We start from the raw sequence: 18821 nt of genomic DNA on the forward strand, positions 1-18821 counted from the left end.
TGAACACAGAATATGAATTGTGTTTTGTCTCCTGAACCTAAAAGGATTACTTTAGGTACACCAATTAGCTCCAGGCTCATGTAAATTACTAGAAGATACCACAATTTCTCCATCTTTATTTTTTTTAAATGAAAGAAACCAGATAAAAATAGCTAACCATTTTGCTTCAGGGTAGTGAAAAAAATTTTTTTTCAACGATGAACTGAACTACAGCACTGCCTAAAGAAATGTGGACAGCTAAAAGCCAATGAAATTGTTTTCCTGTTAATACCATATATATATATATATATATATTGCTATTTTAAATATTTTCAGTTCACCAAAGGACAGATATTTCAAATTCATACCCTAAATCTCCAATATAATCCAAATATACATTGACACATTTTTATCTCAAAGAAAATAAAAGACAGGAATGGAAACGGGATGTGAACACATGACAAATATTTCAAATTTGTACCCCAAATCCCCAAAACCATCCAAGCATATACTGACACATTTCCAACTCTAAGAGAAAAAAAGACAGGGATGGAAGTGAAGGTGAACACAAGACCGTTTCTTGAGTTGGAAATGCCCCCTCAACACAAACAAAAATATATAGCAGCATCACAATTTTGGCTTAGCTGTTTATGGACTAAAAAAACAACTTCTTAGAATCAACTGGCAGAATTATAATCAAGTAAAATGAAAACAATCAACAGTGGATAATCTGGCAAGATTCACTGTAATATAATCTGACTTAAAAACACTTTGATTTAGGGGACGGTGTTAAGTGCAGCAGGTACATGAGCACTGGTTTGAGTCCTGGCTGCTCCACCACCTCTGATCCAGATCCCTACAAATTTGCTTGGGAATGCAGCAGATGAGTTTTTGGGTCTCTGCCATTCACATGAGAGGCCTGGATGAAGGTCCTGGTTTTGGCCTGGCCCAGCCTCAGTCACTGACCATTTGAGGAGTGAAACAGCAGATGGAAAATCTCACTTTCTCTCTGAAACTCTGCCTTTCAAATAGACAGGCAGACAGATATATATAAATAAATATATATATAAATAAATCTTAAAATAAAAAATATTTTTACTTAAACAGCCATATCCCTGTAAGACGCTACAAATGTCTTACATATTATTTTTATAGCTTATTAAAAAATTCAACATTTTAGGTTGCTTTGAATGAAAGCTTTGGAATAAAGAAGCCAATTTATTTGAAAATGTGATTTTAGAATTCATCTGATTTTACCAGTTTTTGTAAACCTGGTGTATAGGTCTCCTGAGTGAAATGCTCTCAATATGAAAAAAAGTCTCATGCAGGTTTTCAACAATAGCTATAAAAACCATGTCACAGTGGCTTAATGTACCATCATTTGCACACTATAGCATGGTATTTGCACCACTGGAAAGTAAACTTCCAATATACTTTCAAATCCTCAATGCAATCTAACCTCCATTAATATCGTCATCTATTAATTGGACTTTCCACACACATGTCCACCCAAATGCCATACACAGTTTGAAAATGAGACAACATAACATGAAATTTAAAATATTTGACCCCAGCACCTGGGTATCTGTCACACAGGTTAGTAACGAGGGCTCTGTGAGCCTAGGATAAGCCTGTTGGGTTATACAGAGATGAGTATTACTTGTCCTTAGTTCTTGAGATGATAAGATTAAGCAATTATGCATAAAGTTTTATGAAAGTAAGAGAGAAGAATTAATCTTGACTGGTATTATAAAGGCAGTTACATTTGAGCTTAAAGAATATTCCAGCAAAATGTAAAGGTCTAGAAAGAAAAGAAAGAACACTGTGTCTGAGGGAACAATAGGAGTGGCTGAAAACAGTATGTTGAGTGAAAAGTGGAAGATGAAGGTAGAACAGAATACTGTTGACAATCAAATGTTCTACAAGTACAGGAGTGGTGAAAAGTACGAGGAGTCCTAGATTTTAAAAGCTGTGAAAATAAAAAACAACATTAAAAACAAAAAATAAACAAAAAAATCAAAACTAGTACTCCACTCAGAAATAGCAAAAATAAAACTGGTAATGACAATAATAATGGATATAAAACAATATATATACTTGTATCCAGTAATAACATCCTTCAATAATGGAGTTATTAAAAATAAGAATGTCAAACACATTCCTTAAGAAGCTCTCTTGGAACTGGTGCTGTGGCACAATGTGGTAAGCCATCACCTGCAATGCTGAGTTCCAGCTGCTCCACTTCCAATCCAGCTACCTGCAAATATGCCTGGGAAAGCAGCACAGGTTGGCCCAATGGCCACCTGTGTGTGAGACCCAGAGGGAGTTTTAGGCTCCTGGCTTGACCTGGCTCAGCTATGGCTGTTGCAGCCATTTTGGAAGAGAACCAATAGAGGAAGATCTTTTTCTCTCTCTCCTTCCCTTCTCTGTAACTCTGCCTTTCAAATAAATAAAAATAAATCTTAAAAAACAAGCTCTCAGGCCAGCGCTGTGGCTTAATAGGCTAATCCTCCACCTGTGGCGTTGGCACACCAGGTTCTAGTCCCGGTCGGGGCGCCGGTTTCTGTCCCGGTCGCTCCTCTTCCAGTCCAGCTCTCTGCTGTGGCCCGGGAGTGCAGTGGAGGATGGCCCAAGTCCTTGGGCCCTGCACCTGTATGAGACCAGGAGAAGCACCTGGCTCCTGGCTTCGGATCAGCGGGGTGCACCGGCCGCAGCACGCCAGCTGCAGCAGCCATTGTGGGGTGAACCAACGGAAAAGGAAGACCTTTCTCTCTGTCTCTCTCTCTCTCACTGTCCACTCTGCCTGTCAAAACAAACAAACAAACAACAACAAAAAAACAAGCTCTCTTATTCAGTCTCTCATAATTTTGTCCACTGCATTTTATCCCAGCTCATAAAACTAAAGATAACAAACTTTTTTTCTTACTAATTGTTCTTTCATGGTTTGTGAACAAAATGGAAATAATATACTTTTTTAGTAGTAAAGGAAGACATTAAACTTTGCCCCCACTTTTTAAAACAACCCACATTAATCATTACTAAGCTAAGCCAAAAAGCAAGTACTGAATTTATACTGAAAAGGGAAAAATATTAACATAATGGAACCAAAACAATAAATATACTTGTATAAAAACCAGAAGGTTACTATGTACTGACAGGCTAAGAAAGGCCTGTTTTTCACTGTCTGTTTTTAGTGAATAGCTTCTGACAGCAAAGTCTGAATTTAAGTTTTAAGGTAGCATTCGTTTAGGTTAAGCACCTTTAATCACCTTTTTATTAAAACAACAATTAACTCCATGAATAAAATTAGATTGGTCTGAAAGTCACTGATCACTTGTTAGGCTTCTCCTAAAAATATCTGCAGAGCAGCTGAATCAGATTTCATGTAATCAACCTCAAAGTGCTTACTTGATAAGGAAGAACACAAAACTTTTATCTAATTTGCAACATCTGAAATTAAAGTATTATGTAAGCATTTATAAAAAAGTATAAACATTAAAGCCCCTTTTCAAAAACCTTTTTTTGACCACAAAATATTTCCATGGCAGAAAATGGGGAGAAGAAAAAGCTACTACATAAAAATCATTTGTAAAACAATCACTTATAGATAATCACCATTTTCTTGTATTTACAGCTAGCCTCATTTTCTATGTATACAGGAACATATACACTTACATTACTGATAGAAATGGGAACAAATGTCACATATGTTTCAAAATCTATTTCAATCTATCATTTCCATATCTGATCAATAGATTTTTACAAGCTTTGGGAAGTATTTAAGTATTTCTTAAAACATATTTAGACCTCAAATTAATGTATGAGAAAAAAACAGCTCATCCCTACTGTAGTTAAAGGATGAAGGCATGTGTCATGAAGCTAAAAAGCTATGAAAAAACTCCACACTCTAATATTTTTTAAAAATTATGTTAGTTTCCTATGTCTGAAATTCAACCCAAAACTCCTACGCCTTTTCATTTAGAATACTATATGTATGAGTACCCTTGCTCCAACATTATCACAGGTGATACTAATAGCTAAGAAACACTAACATGACATTTATTAGGTTTTAGGCACTGTTCTAGGTACATTACCTGTGTTAATGTGTTTAGTGCTCAGAATCTTATAAAATAGGTTTATTACCTACATTTTTTCACATGAGGAAACAAAGGTCCACAGAAGTTCATATCTTGTCGACGGTCACCAGTTGATAAGTGGGTAGCCTGGATTTGCTGCCTGATTCTAAAATTTACTTTTCTTAGGGACAAGTGTTGAAAGAGAAAGAATAATATTGCTCACATAAGCAAGATCTGTCATTCTTTCATTTTCTGAGAATTTTAGTTGATGAAGACTCTTTTTTGTAAGTTTAACATACAGAAATCCATCTCAAGATAAATGTAGTTGTATGAAAACAATTATTACAAATAAATCCAATCAACAAGCAAACTATTCTTTTGAATTATAAGCACTGTTAACCAAGACAGAAATCAGGGTAAAAGATTATTCAGTAGTTAGTCCACATGGTAGCTATACGAAATGTGGAGGCTAAAAATAGACCATGTATAAAAGTTCATATGATTAGCAAATAACATCCTCTCTTTGGGAAGGACTGCTTTTTTTTTGCCCACTATTGCCAAGGTCTATGGTTTGTGATCCACGCATATAAGAGTTACACTTCCTTCCTTTACTACAAATGCTTCATATGTGTAAAACAGTTGGGAAGGGAAGACGAGGTTCAAATGCTGACATATTTTAGGTACCATGACCAATGGTTCTGTGCTCAACCTGAGTTTTTCATGTCAATCTCCAGTGTTCTTCTGTTTTGCCTCAGGGGTTGCTTTTGCTTAAAATGTACTCTGCTTCCATAGTCCAGATGAGTCTACAGAAGATTTCTCTAGCACATGTTGACTGTCTTCTCCACAAAGGCAGTTTGCTTTGCCAAGAAGTCAGACTTTATCCAATGGGGTAACACCAGCTTAACCTGGACACCTTGAGTGCAAGGAGAGTAAAGACAGCAAGGGGAGTGATTCTATTTCACAAGTGAAGTTTTGAAGTTCTGTGAAGCAGTGACATTTTCTTGTCCACTGATTAGCTTTCCATTTATTTTAACATTTGTGTGTGGGAGTAAAAACCCCAGGTTTGACCAGACTGGATAGAAAGCCATCAGGGTCTGATGAACAGTTCTAAGACTGTCACAAATGAAATAATCATTTTTTTTTTTTTAAAGATTTATTTGAAAGGCAGTTACAGGGAGGGTGAGAGGGAGGGAGGAATGGGTAGGGGGGAGGAAAAGAAAGATATCTTCCATCAGTTGTTTACTCCCCAAGTGGCTGCAATGGCTGGGGCTGGGCTAGGCTGAAGCCAGGCACCAGAAGCTTCTGGGTCTCCTTGGTGGGTGCAGGAGCCTAAGCACTTGGGCTGTCCTCTGTTGCTTTCCCAGGCACATTAGAAGGAAGCAAGGAGCTGGATTGGAAGTGGAGCAGCAGGGACTTGGATTAGTGCCTTGGGTTGCTGGCTGCATCCTGAGGCTTAAGCTGCTAAGCCAAAGTACCAGCCCTGAAAGAATCATTTAATATTTGATGCTTTTGTATCTGCCCTGTATATTTCCTGAGAAGGAAATTCTATTGGCATTAGAATAGGTAATCTAAACTGTTCTCCCAAAATCCATAAGATTTTTGATCACTCATTCAGTCACATAATTACAGCAACCAACCAACCAACCAACCAACCATCCCAGCCAACTAGGCAAAGTATAATTTGGGATTATACTTTCTAAAGAGCAGGCAATTAAAAGTTACTAAAAGATTATTAAAGTTATTCTATTCAGAAGACTGTGGGATCTATGTTGTTGAAGTTATTATAATCACAAGCAAAACTAGAAATACTCAGTTGGAAAGTACTAAAAAAAAGACAAAAAACTCCACATCAACCTATTAATAAGCCAAAGAATCTTACTGTCTGTGCAACATAAAATCATTTATAATTTACCACCGACATAAAAATAAAAGATCATTTAATCACAGGCATAACTCACTTCATGTAATTTCCTTAATCAAAATTATATCTTAAAAGAACTGTTCAGGAAGCTGGTGCTGTGGTGTAGAGGGTTAAGCTGCTTCCAGCAGTGCTAGCATTCCATATGGGTATGGCATTCCATTTGTGTCCTGGTTGCTCTACTTCTGATCCAGCTTCCTGCTAATACACTTGGGAAAGCAGTGGAAAATAGCCCAAGCACTTGGACCCCTGCACTCATGTGGAGAAACAGTCTGGTCAAGCCCTGGCTGTTGTAGCCATCTAGGGAGTGAACCTGCAGATGGAAGACTTCTCTCTCTCTCTGCCTCTCCCTCTCTGTAACGCCACCTTTAAAATCAATCAATCAATCTTAAAAAAAAAAAAAAAAGAAAGAAAGAAAGAAAAAGAACTGTTCAGGTTGCTAACAAGTTTCTCTGGACCTTTGGTTAAACAAAGGAATTTCAGGCTGCTGGGCAGCAGTATAGAGTGGCACCTATTAGAGAAGTGGCACTGTGGTTCAGGCTGCTTATCTAATTATTCAAAATAAAGCAAGAGGGTTACATAGTGCTGATACTTTCAAAAGTACAGTTTGAAGACTGCCAAGTATGAGAAAAAAATCCAGTGATCTGGAAAAGAGGGAGAAGTTAAGGATTAGGAAGGAGAAGTAGATTGCTAAAAAAATGAAAAATACCATTAGGTTTAAAAAATACTACAAGAATATTTTCAGTATTCTCATATTTCAATATATTGCCAACTTGGCAACTATTTAAATATAGCCTTCCTACCATTTATTTAGAATCAACCCAGAAGTTGGATGAAAACAGGCTATCTTTCATAGAAATCTGTGTCAATATTAAAGGAAAATATTTAAAGAAAGCCATGCGAATACTAAGTGACATCAAACAACAGAATAAAAATCCAGTTCTCAACAGTAGTGTTTTTAACACTATCATCATCCTTTGTTAAAAGACTGTACTGTTACGGTATTATCCCTTTTCTTCCAGCACTTTCAGAGGAGAGCTCAATCAATTCTGCAAGCTGAGAGAACTAGGACAATAGAAACTGATGGCTCAGGCACTTCCCTGGAGGGCTCCAAAGAATAATCTATTTTTAACTCTCTATCACTTAACAGAGAGCAGAAGTAAATATGATGCTCAGCAGAAAAAGTCTTGCACAGACTTTAACTGGCTAGTTTTATTTCATATAGGTGACCTGAACTACCATTTATGTTAAAGAAAAATATTTTTTAATAATAAATAAATATAATCAGAAAGATAATACAAAGAAGTGAAGTGGGCAGGCATTGTGGCACAGTGGGCTAAACACCATTACTTGGAGTGCCTGGGTCTAAGTCCCTCTACCACTTCTGATTTCAGTTGCTTGTTAACGTACCAGGGAAACAGCAGAGGATGGCCCAAGAACTTGGGAAACTGACACCCATGTGGAAGACCTGGATGGAGTTCCTGGCTCTTGGCTTTGGCCTGGCACAGCTCTGGATGTTGTGGGCATTTGGGTAGTGAACCAGCAGATGAAGACCTGTGTGTGTATGTATGTATCCCTCTCTGCTTTTTAAATAAATAAATAAATGAATAAATAATAAAAGATTTGAAGACTTGCTTAGTCAGAATAGCCATAAACCTCAGTTTATTTCACTTAACAGTACTATTGAATTTTTTCAAGAATGAATTTGTGCAGCAGAAACACCATAAAGATAGTTTTTCTGGTTGTTGTTTAAAGACAAGCCATTTTGCTAAATCTAAACTTACTCATAACTAAGCATTTATAAGGCTGCTTAGAAAAACTGTTTTCAAATCACCCAAATCTCAGGCTTGTAATTCTTGTCAGTTTTCTATTTGTGCCACTACTTTGGTGGATAGGCAAGTTCTAGCACTACAGGTGTTTCTGGAACGATACAAAGCTGCCATCACACATTTACTGTCCTCCCTTTATCCTCCTGTGTTCTACTCCTGTGCCTGAAATAAACATAAAAGCAAACAGAAAACAACTCTAATAAAAACAGACATACAGGTTATGGCTCTTAGCTAATTAAATGGCTCCTTTGGAAGAGTATTTACAACAAAATCTGTGGGTACTTACCAGATATATTTGGCTCCAGATTTCAGTGGCAGCAGATTAATGTAGAAGGGAAAAGGGAAATAGGTGCATTTGTAGGTATTATACAATGTCTGAATCTGTGTTGGTCACACAATACTAAGAAATGCTCACAAAATCAAGGAAAAAACAAGGACAGCCAGGGCTACCATCTAGTAATATAAATACAAAATTCCTATTACTTGGGTCAAAGGTTGTCAATAAAGAAATTAGTGAGTTTGTACCCAGAGTCCCTATTTGACATAGTTAAACCCTGATTAAGAAGCCCTCTCCCCTGATTATAGAAAAGTGTTGCTTCTTCCTGGATTGGCTTTTAAACTCTAGTTACTTTTAATTTGGTAACCTGAAATGCTGCCAGTATTCTGTGCATCTTATAGATGGTTGCTCCTAAAATATTACTTCTGTGATGTGCTTCATCAGGATTCTACCATTGTCTACCGGCAACAAAATTTAATCAGTTTAGAGCCATATGGTTCTGAGTTATCTGGAAAACAATGACTGAGAAATAATGCCCTAACAATCTTTGCATTTATCAACTGATTGCAAAACTAAAACTATATTTAGTTTCACAGAATCATCTTGCTTCTCACAGGCACTCAGTGACACCACAGTTCGGGGGAAAAATGTATAATTATAGCCTTGGTAGGAGCTCAATTAACTTTAGATGAATTTAGATGTCTTAGGTACATTTATTGGTTGGTATGCTCCAATGAATAATAATAATGTCTCAAAAATGTATTTGACTTCTGTTAATGAGTTTGTCATGCTTAAGTCATTAAACTTTTCAAATAAGCTCCAAATCATACTAAATCTGTCTTTCAAATATGCTTTGGAACAGAAATTAAAGCAATGGATTTGATCAGTTTTTAAAAGGTAAATGTTATTAAGCTAAGAATGTCATTTAAATTCAAATCCCTATTTCTGAGTATGCTGCATTATTTAAAGGCATTACAATTAATGGATAATATAAACAAATGTTAGTATATTAATACAACATTTAAAAAAATAAAAAACAAAAAAGCAGTGGAAACCTGAGTAAAAAGAAGTCAGGAAGCAGCTGAAAAAGAGACCGGTTCACTGTGAGAAATGTAAACCTCTCAGACAGTGCTACGGCCCCGAATCCAACAGCTCAGAAACAAGGCCAATTATTGCAAAATGTTAAATTATGTGGTGAAGCTGCAAACTTTTCAAAGAGTCATAAGAATGAAAGCAGCTATATAAAAAAGAGTCAGGGCTTCATAAACCTAAAATCTTTGTAATAATTACTATCTGAAGGAAAAGTTCCTTTAAAGTATACCAGACTCCTTATATGTACATTTAGGCTGTACATTTTATGATAAAGGGTTAGGATAATAAACCTCTATTATTGCAACTGACAAGTATTATCTTTTGATACGGCTTGCCTGCATGACTGTAGTTATTGACAGTAAATTGTTAACTTATTGCAAACAAATTCTCTGACATTCTACCTTTCTGAACTAGAGACAAACTCACAAGACACACAGAATCATGGAATTTAAAGAGCACACAGAAGTTTCAATAGACAATGTAGTAAAACTCCCTTACTCTTGGAAGCAAGTGAAGTGAAACCTAGAGGTCTTAAGTGATATGCCTAATGATTAAAAATGACTAAGGGCCATCAGGATTCTGAATGCTACTTTGTTGTTTTTTTCATGTTTTACAAAGCATCGCAGCCAGAATTTCTTCTGTTTCTGTTAGTAGGGGTTGACTAAATCTTTTGAACGACCATGGCCAGTATTTTCTCATTCATCACAAAAGACAAGCACTCATGCATTCATTCCCTAGTAGTAATGTTGGTACTGATTTAAATTCAGTGCCCATAATAAATGTTTACGGTTAAGGAGATCAACACAACTATATCAACTGGCAGACACATGGACAGAAGACCAAAGCACTTTATTCTGGAGGTATTTTCCTAACCCCCTTGCTCCAGAAAGGACAGAACATCCTATGTTTCCATTGCCCATACCCTACCTATCCAAGAATACTTTTCTCAACTGAATTTCTGAGTATAGGGACAAATTTCTTTAAATCCATATGTAAACACGTAAATATTATTTGTGACACAGCAAAAAAATACTGTACCAAAGCTACAAATTCTTTCATTATGTGCCTGAACAATTATTTTCACATTTGTATGTAATGAAGAAAATGTTCTTGACATTTTGTAGGGTAAATATTGTTTGACAAAAACCAAAAACACAGAAGATGTTACAAAATTATTTTTTATCTTAATCAAATTAGGATTGTAGAATGTAGAGAAATATAAGGAAAATTCTAAAAAGGAAATTGAGAAAGTATTATGTTTAACATAAAAATATGTTACTGAAGTGAGCATTTGACTGAGTGGTTAAAGATTTAAGACTACTGCATCTTACACTGGAGTGGTCTGGTTAATTTTTGGCTCTGGCTTCCAATTCTACCTTCCTGCCAGTGCAGACCATGAAATGGCTCAAGTTATTGGCCACTCACATGAAGCACCTAGCTCCTGACTCCAGCCCTGGCTATTGGAGCCATTTAGTAGACTGAAGCTGTCAGCCCTTTTCTCCCTGTCTGCTTCTCAAATCTCTCATTCTCAAAATAACTAACTAACTAAATAAATAATTTACTGAGACAGAAAGTGGTATAAATCTTTAAAATAAAGCAGAAACAAAAAATTGCCTTGTTTCCCATGAATTTGATTTTCTATTATGACACAAACATAAACGCAAAATTTTCTGTATACTTTTGATGTAAAAAATGACTATTAGCTAACTATAGAAAAATCTATAGCTTATGATGACTCTATAAGACTTCAAATTTCTACTGATTCTCTAAAAAGGTTTAATATAATTATCAACACAATAGCTGGTATTGGCACTGCTGACCTTTCCTTTAAAGGGAAATTTCCCATTATACATATCAGTGTAATGGAATTTCTTTCCCTTTCAGATAAGGATGCTTTCAGGATTTATTTCTATTTTATTCTTCAGGCTTTATGACATTCAACTAAAGCTGTAAGTTAAGAGGATACTACATAAAATAACTGAAAGGATAAACTGAAGTTACAAAGGGTTATTACATCATGACTGATTCATATGCTTCAGAACATAATTTCAGAAAATATTAAAAAAAACATGATTCTCTTTTCTGTGGCTGCGCCACCCAGCTACAATGCGAACATTGCTTCTTTCTCTCACTTCATAACCAGCATTAGAGAAAACTATATAACTAAAGGTATAACTGATGATAAATACATGCTACAACACAAGATATTTTGGCCCTCAACTAGGCAATTTTAGTTTTTCCATTAAGTAGGAATCTTTTTTTGGAAAGCTAAATTTGTACCAGCATATTAGTTTAGCTTGTGATTAAAAGTTGCTATTTTTATGGGCAATTCCATAAAGGAATAAAATTTTTGTCATGAAAAGAACAGAATAAAGTTCACACAAATATAGAACAGGGACTTTTTGTTTGACTCATTAATACGGTTTTTTTTGGTCATACAAAAGGTATTTAAATAAGTAGTATGAAGGTAAATTTGTTTGTATATTTATGAAGACATTAGCTAAAACCTGGATTAGATTTTTGGAAGAAGATCAAAACAAAACAACAAGAAAAGCAATCACTTAAAAAGCCCATGAAACCTCAGAAACTCATTTATATTAGGATAAAACAACATATGGAAATATGCAATATCATGACCAAAGTTCTCTCATGTATAAAGAACAACTTTTGATGTTGTTTGAAATAAAAACATGTACAAGTTTAAACTTCAGATAACCCAGAAACTAAAAGGAATCGTATTTGAGACAGATAACAAAATTTAACATGGTTAAATGATGAATGCTTGTACTAAATATCCTTTGGAAGAACATGTCACATGTACAATACAGGGCAGTAACACATAGAAAAAGGAAGAATATGCATACTAAGTACAAGTCAACTCTTATGGGTAACAACTTAAGGACCCGGAAGTTCTCCAGCAGGATTTTGCTAAGTATGACTCATGTCTGATAAAGGAAGCTGGTTAGTCACCATGATTACTAAAGACTACAACAGCAAGAAGAAACTGGGCCAGGGTAGAGGTATCTGTCTTGAAGTGGTGATAACCCTTAAGAGTTCCACATAGTAACAAGAGCAGTAAACTGCCTTGATGACGGTCAAGCTGAGCATGTAAAACCGCTCTAGAGAAACAGACAATGAAGTTCTACTTCTACTCCTAGATTTAAGAAAGTCTGGACAGAAATACAGATATGTGGGAAGCATACGGATAATGACCTCATTTAAAATAGTAAGATAATTTTTAAACTGAGATCATAGTCAGTTTCAACGAATGCTTGAAGAAAATTGGGCAGGGGGCAAAAGAGAAGAATGTTGGGTTTTAATAAATTTCACATGCTTAGTATTAGATTGCATTTCATTTAAAAATATTTTTCACTTAACAATCACCAAACTGAAAAACAAAACACAGAAAATATGCACAAAAATGTCTGTTTTAAAGGTATTCCTACGAAGACATCAAAATACCATCTATAGGCTAAAGTATTCAACCAAGGTTAGAGGGTTTTTTTTGGTCTTTGCTTCTGGTTAGTCATTCAGAAGCCATCCCGATTTGCTTTGCCTCTCTTTAGCTATTATACCACAGGCGGATTGCCAGGTTGCAATGAAGGCTTTTATTACAACAGCAGTGAGGATTGGCACCACATGTGCAGCCTGGTAAAATGTTCTCATTATAGCTCCCCATATGCTTTAGTATAGAGACCCAGTAGAGAGGTATTTTCAGGGGGACTCTCAGATTTGGCCACCTCTGTAATCTCAGTGATATTCATACTCATAATATATTCATATTTGATATAGTCTTGATAGACTGAGTAGGGTAGTACTTGATGGTAACACTGAACTAAAGAAGGCTAACAGCAATGTCTAGTTAAGAATTCGTGGCATCAGAAATGCTACTCACCTGTCTGCTGTGCAGGCTGTGGCAGTGGTTGGTTTAGATGTGAACTGTAGTGGACAGAAGGGACTGGACGATACTGAGGCTGACCAGAGGAATAGTGGCTTGGAGCACAATAACAGGCTGATATCTGGGATCATAAGTATTGAGGAAAAAGATAAATTTTACTCAGAACAGAGGTTTTTTTTTTTTTTTTTTTTTTTTTACTGTGCCAAATATTAGACTGCAATAATTCCTTCTAGCACCAATTATCTGAGGACACATTTTATTTTTAAATTTAACTGAACAAATTAAAAGTAAATTCAAACACCTAGTATATATAAAAGGACTTACAAATGTGCCTACCATCATACATAATTTCAAAAACAAACTAGCCTGTTGAAAAATGTATTGCTATCTCACTCAATTTAACTGCTAAATAGAATGCACTGTACAAATAAACCAGTTGATTATCCATTCCTACTCTAATGCATGGTTGTACTGGTTTTATTCTTTTTAAGATTTATTTATTTATTTTAAAGGTAGAGTTACGGAGTGGGGAGAAGAGAGATCCTCCATCCACTGGTTCACTCTCCAAATGGCCCGAAAGGCCGGAGCTGGCCCAATCTGAAGCCAGGAGTCAGGAGGTTCCTTCCAGGAGCAGGGGCCCAAGTACTTGGGCCACCCTCTGCTGCTGCTCCAAGGTGCATGAGCAGGGAGGTGCGGGACTGGAAGTGGAGTAGCCGGGACCTGAGTCAGCTTTACCTGCTATGTCAAAGTCCCAGCACAACTGGGTTTCTTAATTTTTTCCTTATATTTCTAATGTGAATTAAAATACCAAGAAGACTAGCTTGATTTATTTTTCCTTCAGGAGCTATTCATATCAGTAGTGAATTTTTCTTAAACTGACATATTTTGGGGTGAAGAATAATTAATCTAGTAATGTAGAAATATGTGATAAATTTACTTAAAGAGATTCATGGGTTCCTCAGGTTCTGCTTTTCTCATTGGGTTACTTCTAAGAAAACCAGAGACCTGTGGAGATCTCAAAGACTGACCATCTCATCTGAAAAAATCAGCCACATAAAAAATTCCTAGCATAGTTGTACATCAAGCATCTCCCAAGTTTATTGTAGTTTTCCTGTCTTTGAAACATTAGAATAGACACAATACATATGAGAAGCCTTGATTTTTTTTCCTGGAGGTATCAGCAAGCAATAGGCAAATCTTTTTGTTTTAAAATGATTTATTTATTTACTTATTTATTTATTTGAAAGGCAGAGCGACACAGAGGATCTTCCATCTGCTGGTTCAATTCCCAAATGGCCTCAACAGCTAGCTCTGGGCTAGGCTGAATCCAGGAGCCAGGAAACACATCCAGGTTCCCCACATGTATTCCAGAGTCCCAAGCACTTGGGCCATCACCTGTATGAGGTTACTTCAGAAAATTAATGGAAAATTGAAGTTTATGAGGTGGGCATTTGGCTGAGTGGTTAGGATGCCCACATTCCATTTTGGAGTGCAGGGGTTTGTCACCTAGCTCCAGCTCCTGACTTTAGTTTCCTGCTAACGCAGATGCTGGGAAGCAGTGATGATGGCTCAAGCAACTGGTACCTTCCACTCAGCTGAGAGACTATATTAAGTTTCCAGATCTCAGCTTCAATCCCACCAGCCGAGCCCTGGCCACTGAGGCCATTTGGAGTGTGAAACTGGATGGATGGGCGCATTCTATCTCTCACATAAGTTAACAACAAAAAGGGAAAAGTTTGCTTTGGTGCAAAATATTTTTTTAAAAAATATTTACTTGAAAGGCAAAGTTACAAAGAGACAGAGAGAAGGAGAAAGATTTCCCTCCGCTGGTTCACTCCCCAAATGGCCGCAATGGCTGGAGTTGGGCCAGGCAGAAACCAGGAGCCAGGAATTTCTTCTGGGTCTCCCACTTATTGCAGGGGCCAAAGGACTTTGGGTCATCCTCTGTTGCTTTCCCAGGGGCATTGGCAGGGAGCTGGATGGGAAGTGGAACAGGGACATGAACTGGTGCCCACATGAGATGCTGAAGCAGCAGATGGCGGCTTAATCCCTTGTGCCATAGCACTGGACCAGTAAAATATTTTTGAAATCCATGCATATCAGGGGTCATCGAAAAGTTCATGAAAAATACGTATAATGAAAAAACTATGCATGGATTTCAGAATACTTTTCCATTAACATTAACTAATCTTTCAGCCCTTTCAATTTCATTCTTTAAAGAACTTTTTGAAGTAGCTTTGTATACATATGCAACATATATTACAACAATAGCAAAAGAATGAAGAAATGGTAAGTGAAATTATGGTTACAAAATCACTATATGTTTATTCAGCTTCAATCTTAAATTTTATTAGATTGTGATAAGCTAAAGCTTATATACTGCAGTTGCTAGAAAAACACACACATTCACAAGATTCAAAACTATGCAGATAAAAAGACAAGAGAAGAAATAATATGTAATAATATAAAAGAGAAGAAAACACATAGGAATAACATATAGATACACCAACTGGAAAACAAACAGTAATAAAAATAATATAAAGGGTTTATTGACACTCCAACTTGATTGGATAAAAAGACAAAATCCAATTATATACTGTATATAAAACTCAAAATATAAATGTTGCAAATAACAGAAGAAGCCATACCATTTAAACATTACTCAAAGGAATGCTTAAATCACTCTATTAATGTCAGATAAAATAGATTTCAAGAAATGAGATAGTATAAGAACAGAGAAAAACAGTTCATGATATGAATGAATATACTGGAAAACTACTGTAAACATGAACTGCTTAATGTATGTTTAAATACTATAAAAACTGACAGAATTTAAGGGAAGAACAGAAATATTTGAAAACAACAGCATATGAAAAAATGAATGATGATTTAAGTAAACTGATGAATAGCCTATATTCATTTAAAGTAGCAGACTTAGGGCTGGCGTTGAGGCTAAATGGGTTAAACCACTGCCTGCAACACTAGCATCCCATAGGGGCATTGGTTTGAGTCCTGGCTGCTCTACTTCCAATCCAGCTCCCTGCTTAAGACCTGGGTGAAGGCCGGCGCTGTGGCTCAATAGGCTAATCCTCCGCCTACGGCGCTGGCACACCGGGTTCTAGTCCCGGTTGGGGCGCCGGATTCTGTCCCGGTTGCCCCTCTTCCAGGCCAGCTCTCTGCTATGGCCCGGGAGTGCAGTGGAGGATGGCCCAAGTCCTTGGGCCCTGCACCTGCATGGGAGACCAGGATAAGCACCTGGCTCCTGCCATCGGATCAGTGCGGTGCACTGGCCGCGGCAGCCATTGGAGGGTGAACCAACGGCAAAAGGAAGACCTTTCGCTCTGTCTCTCTCTCTCTCTCACTGTCCACTCTGCCTGTCAAACAAACAAACAAACAAAAAAAAAGACCTGGTGAAAAGCAGTGGAAGATGGCCCAACTGCTTGGGTCCCTGCATCCACGTGGGAGAACAAGGTGAAGCTTCTGAATCCTGACTTTGGCCTGGCCCAGCCCTCTTCACTGCAGCCATTGTTGGGGGTTAAACCAGTGGACAGAAAGATCTTTCTATCTTGCCTCCCCCCACCTCCCTAATTGTGCCTTTCAAATAAATAAATCAAAGACTTAAAGATAGGTGCTTGGTCTAGTAGTAAAGATGCCTGTTAAGACACCTGCATTCCAGGGCTGGTGTTGTGGCTTAATGGGTGAAGTCATTGCCTGTGACACTTGTATTCTATATAGGCACAGGTTCATGTACTGGCTGCTCTACTTCCGATCCGGCTCTTTGCTAATGCCCTGGGAAAAGCAGTGTAAGATGACCAAATTGTTTGGGTCCCTATCACCCATCTGGGAGACCCAGATGAAGCTCAGGCCTTGCCACTATAGCCACCTGGGGGAGTGAACCAGCAGATGAAAGATCTTTCTCTCTGTAACTCAGACTTTCAAATAAATAAATAAATTTTAAAAAACAAAACAGAAAAGACAGATGCATCCTGTAACAAAGTGCCTGGATTACTGCTAATGCAGATCCTGGCACGCAGTGGTGATGGCTCAAGTGACTAAATTCCTGTCACCCATGTGTGAGACATGGATTCAGGTCCCAGCTTGTAGCTCTGACTCTAGCAGGGCATTTGGGGAGTGAACTGGTAGATGGAATGTTTTCTTTCTTTCTGCCTCTGAAAAAAATTTAAGAAGTATTAAAAAAGAAAAAAAGAACTGTAAGACTTAATATTGTTAAGAGAGCAATACTACTGAAACAGATCTATATATTCAATGTAATACCTATCAAAATTCCAAAAGCTCTATTTTTGTTTTACAACAATGGAAAAGCCCATTCTCATATTTATATGGAACTCCAAGGGTTCTATCACAATCAATCCTGAAATAGAAGAACAAAGTTGAAGGATTCAGACTTCCCATTCTAAAAAACTTACTACAAGATACAATAATTAAAATAATGAAGTACTCCTATAAGGACAAAAGTACAGAATAATGGAATAAAACTGAGACTTGGGGCTGGCATTGTGGCGCAGCAGGTAAAGCTGCTGTCTGCAGTGCTGGCATCCCATATGGGCGCCAGTTTGAGTCCTGGCTGCTCCACTTTCAATCTAGTTCTCTTCTATGGCCTGGGAAAGCAGTACAAGATGGCCCAAGTCCTTGCAACCCTGCACCAGTGTGGGAGACTGGGAGGAAGCTCTTGGCTCCAGGCTTTGGATTGGTGCAGCTCCGGCCATTGAAGCCATCTGGGGAGTGAACCAGCAGATGGAAGACCTCTCTCTTTGTCTCTCTCTTTTTGACAGGCAGTGTTAGACAGTGAGAGAGACAGAGAGAGAGGTCTTCCTTCCATTGGTTCACCCCACAAATGGCTGCTACGGCCGGTGCGCTGCGCCGATCCGAAGCCAGGAGCCTTTCAAATAAACAAAAAATACATATTTTTTAAAAAGTACCTATCTAGTTATTGCATTGTTATTTGTTGAGAACACTTTTCTCATGGGCCCTGTGCTGAATATCAGTTGATGCTAAATGTAAGGGATTTTTCCTAGAGTCTCACTTTTATTTTAATGAGTTTTTTTTTAAAGATTTATTTATTTATTTGAAAGACAGAGTTACAGAAGTCAGAGAGAGAGAGAGAGAGAGAGAGAGTGTGAGTCAGCAAGCGTGGGCCAGTGCCATGGCTCACTTGGCTAATCCTCTGCCTTTGGCACCGGCACCCTGTGTTCTAGTCCCATTTGGGGCGCCGGTTCTAGTCCCGGTTGCTCCTCTTGCAGTCCAGCTCTCTGCTGTGGCCCGGGAAGGCAGTGGAGGATGGCCCAAGTCCTTGGGCCCCTGCACCCGCATGGGAGACCCAGAAGAAGCTCCTGGCTTTTGATTGGTGCAGAACCGCACATTGTGGCCATTTGGGGAGTGAACCATTGGATGGAAGACCTCTCTCTCTCTGCCTTTTCTCTCTCTGTGTAACTCTGACCTTCAAGTAAATAAATAAATCTTTAAAAAAAAAATCAAAATCATAATGAGATATTCTTTTATACCCACTAGGATGGCTATTATTAAAATACAAAAAAAAAAAAGGGAAAACAATTGTTTTGGGAAGGATGTGGAAAAACTGGAACCCTTGTGCAATACTGATAGAAATGTGAAATGGTATAGCTGCTTTAGAAAACAGTGTTGTGAATCCTTAAGAAGTTAAACACAGAATTACCATATGATCCAGCAATTCCATTTATAGGCATATATCTCAAAGAACTGAAAACTGATAGTC

At 37.5% G+C, this 18821-nt stretch overlaps 1 protein-coding gene and 1 non-coding gene across 14 annotated transcripts in view; both read right to left on the minus strand.

Annotated features, from left to right (window-relative positions):
* Positions 1-18821, minus strand: part of R3HDM1 (R3H domain containing 1) — a 127876-nt gene that overhangs the window by 58710 nt on the left and 50345 nt on the right. For all 13 annotated transcript variants that reach the window (XR_011387308.1, XR_007920687.2, XR_011387309.1 and 10 more), the window contains one exon: positions 13067-13190. Coding sequence is in view for 10 of the 13 variants with exons in the window: in XM_051849608.2 (XP_051705568.2) it covers positions 13067-13190 (124 nt within the window). In the remaining 3 variants the exon portion in view is untranslated. The remainder of the gene's footprint in view (positions 1-13066; positions 13191-18821) is intronic.
* On the minus strand, positions 9166-9221 carry MIR128A (microRNA mir-128a). Its single transcript, NR_162517.1, has one exon. It is a non-coding gene; the product is annotated as a microRNA mir-128a (primary transcript).

The sequence above is a fragment of the Oryctolagus cuniculus genome, chromosome 3, assembly GCF_964237555.1.
Source record: "Oryctolagus cuniculus chromosome 3, mOryCun1.1, whole genome shotgun sequence".
Taxonomy (NCBI): Eukaryota; Metazoa; Chordata; class Mammalia; order Lagomorpha; family Leporidae; genus Oryctolagus; species Oryctolagus cuniculus.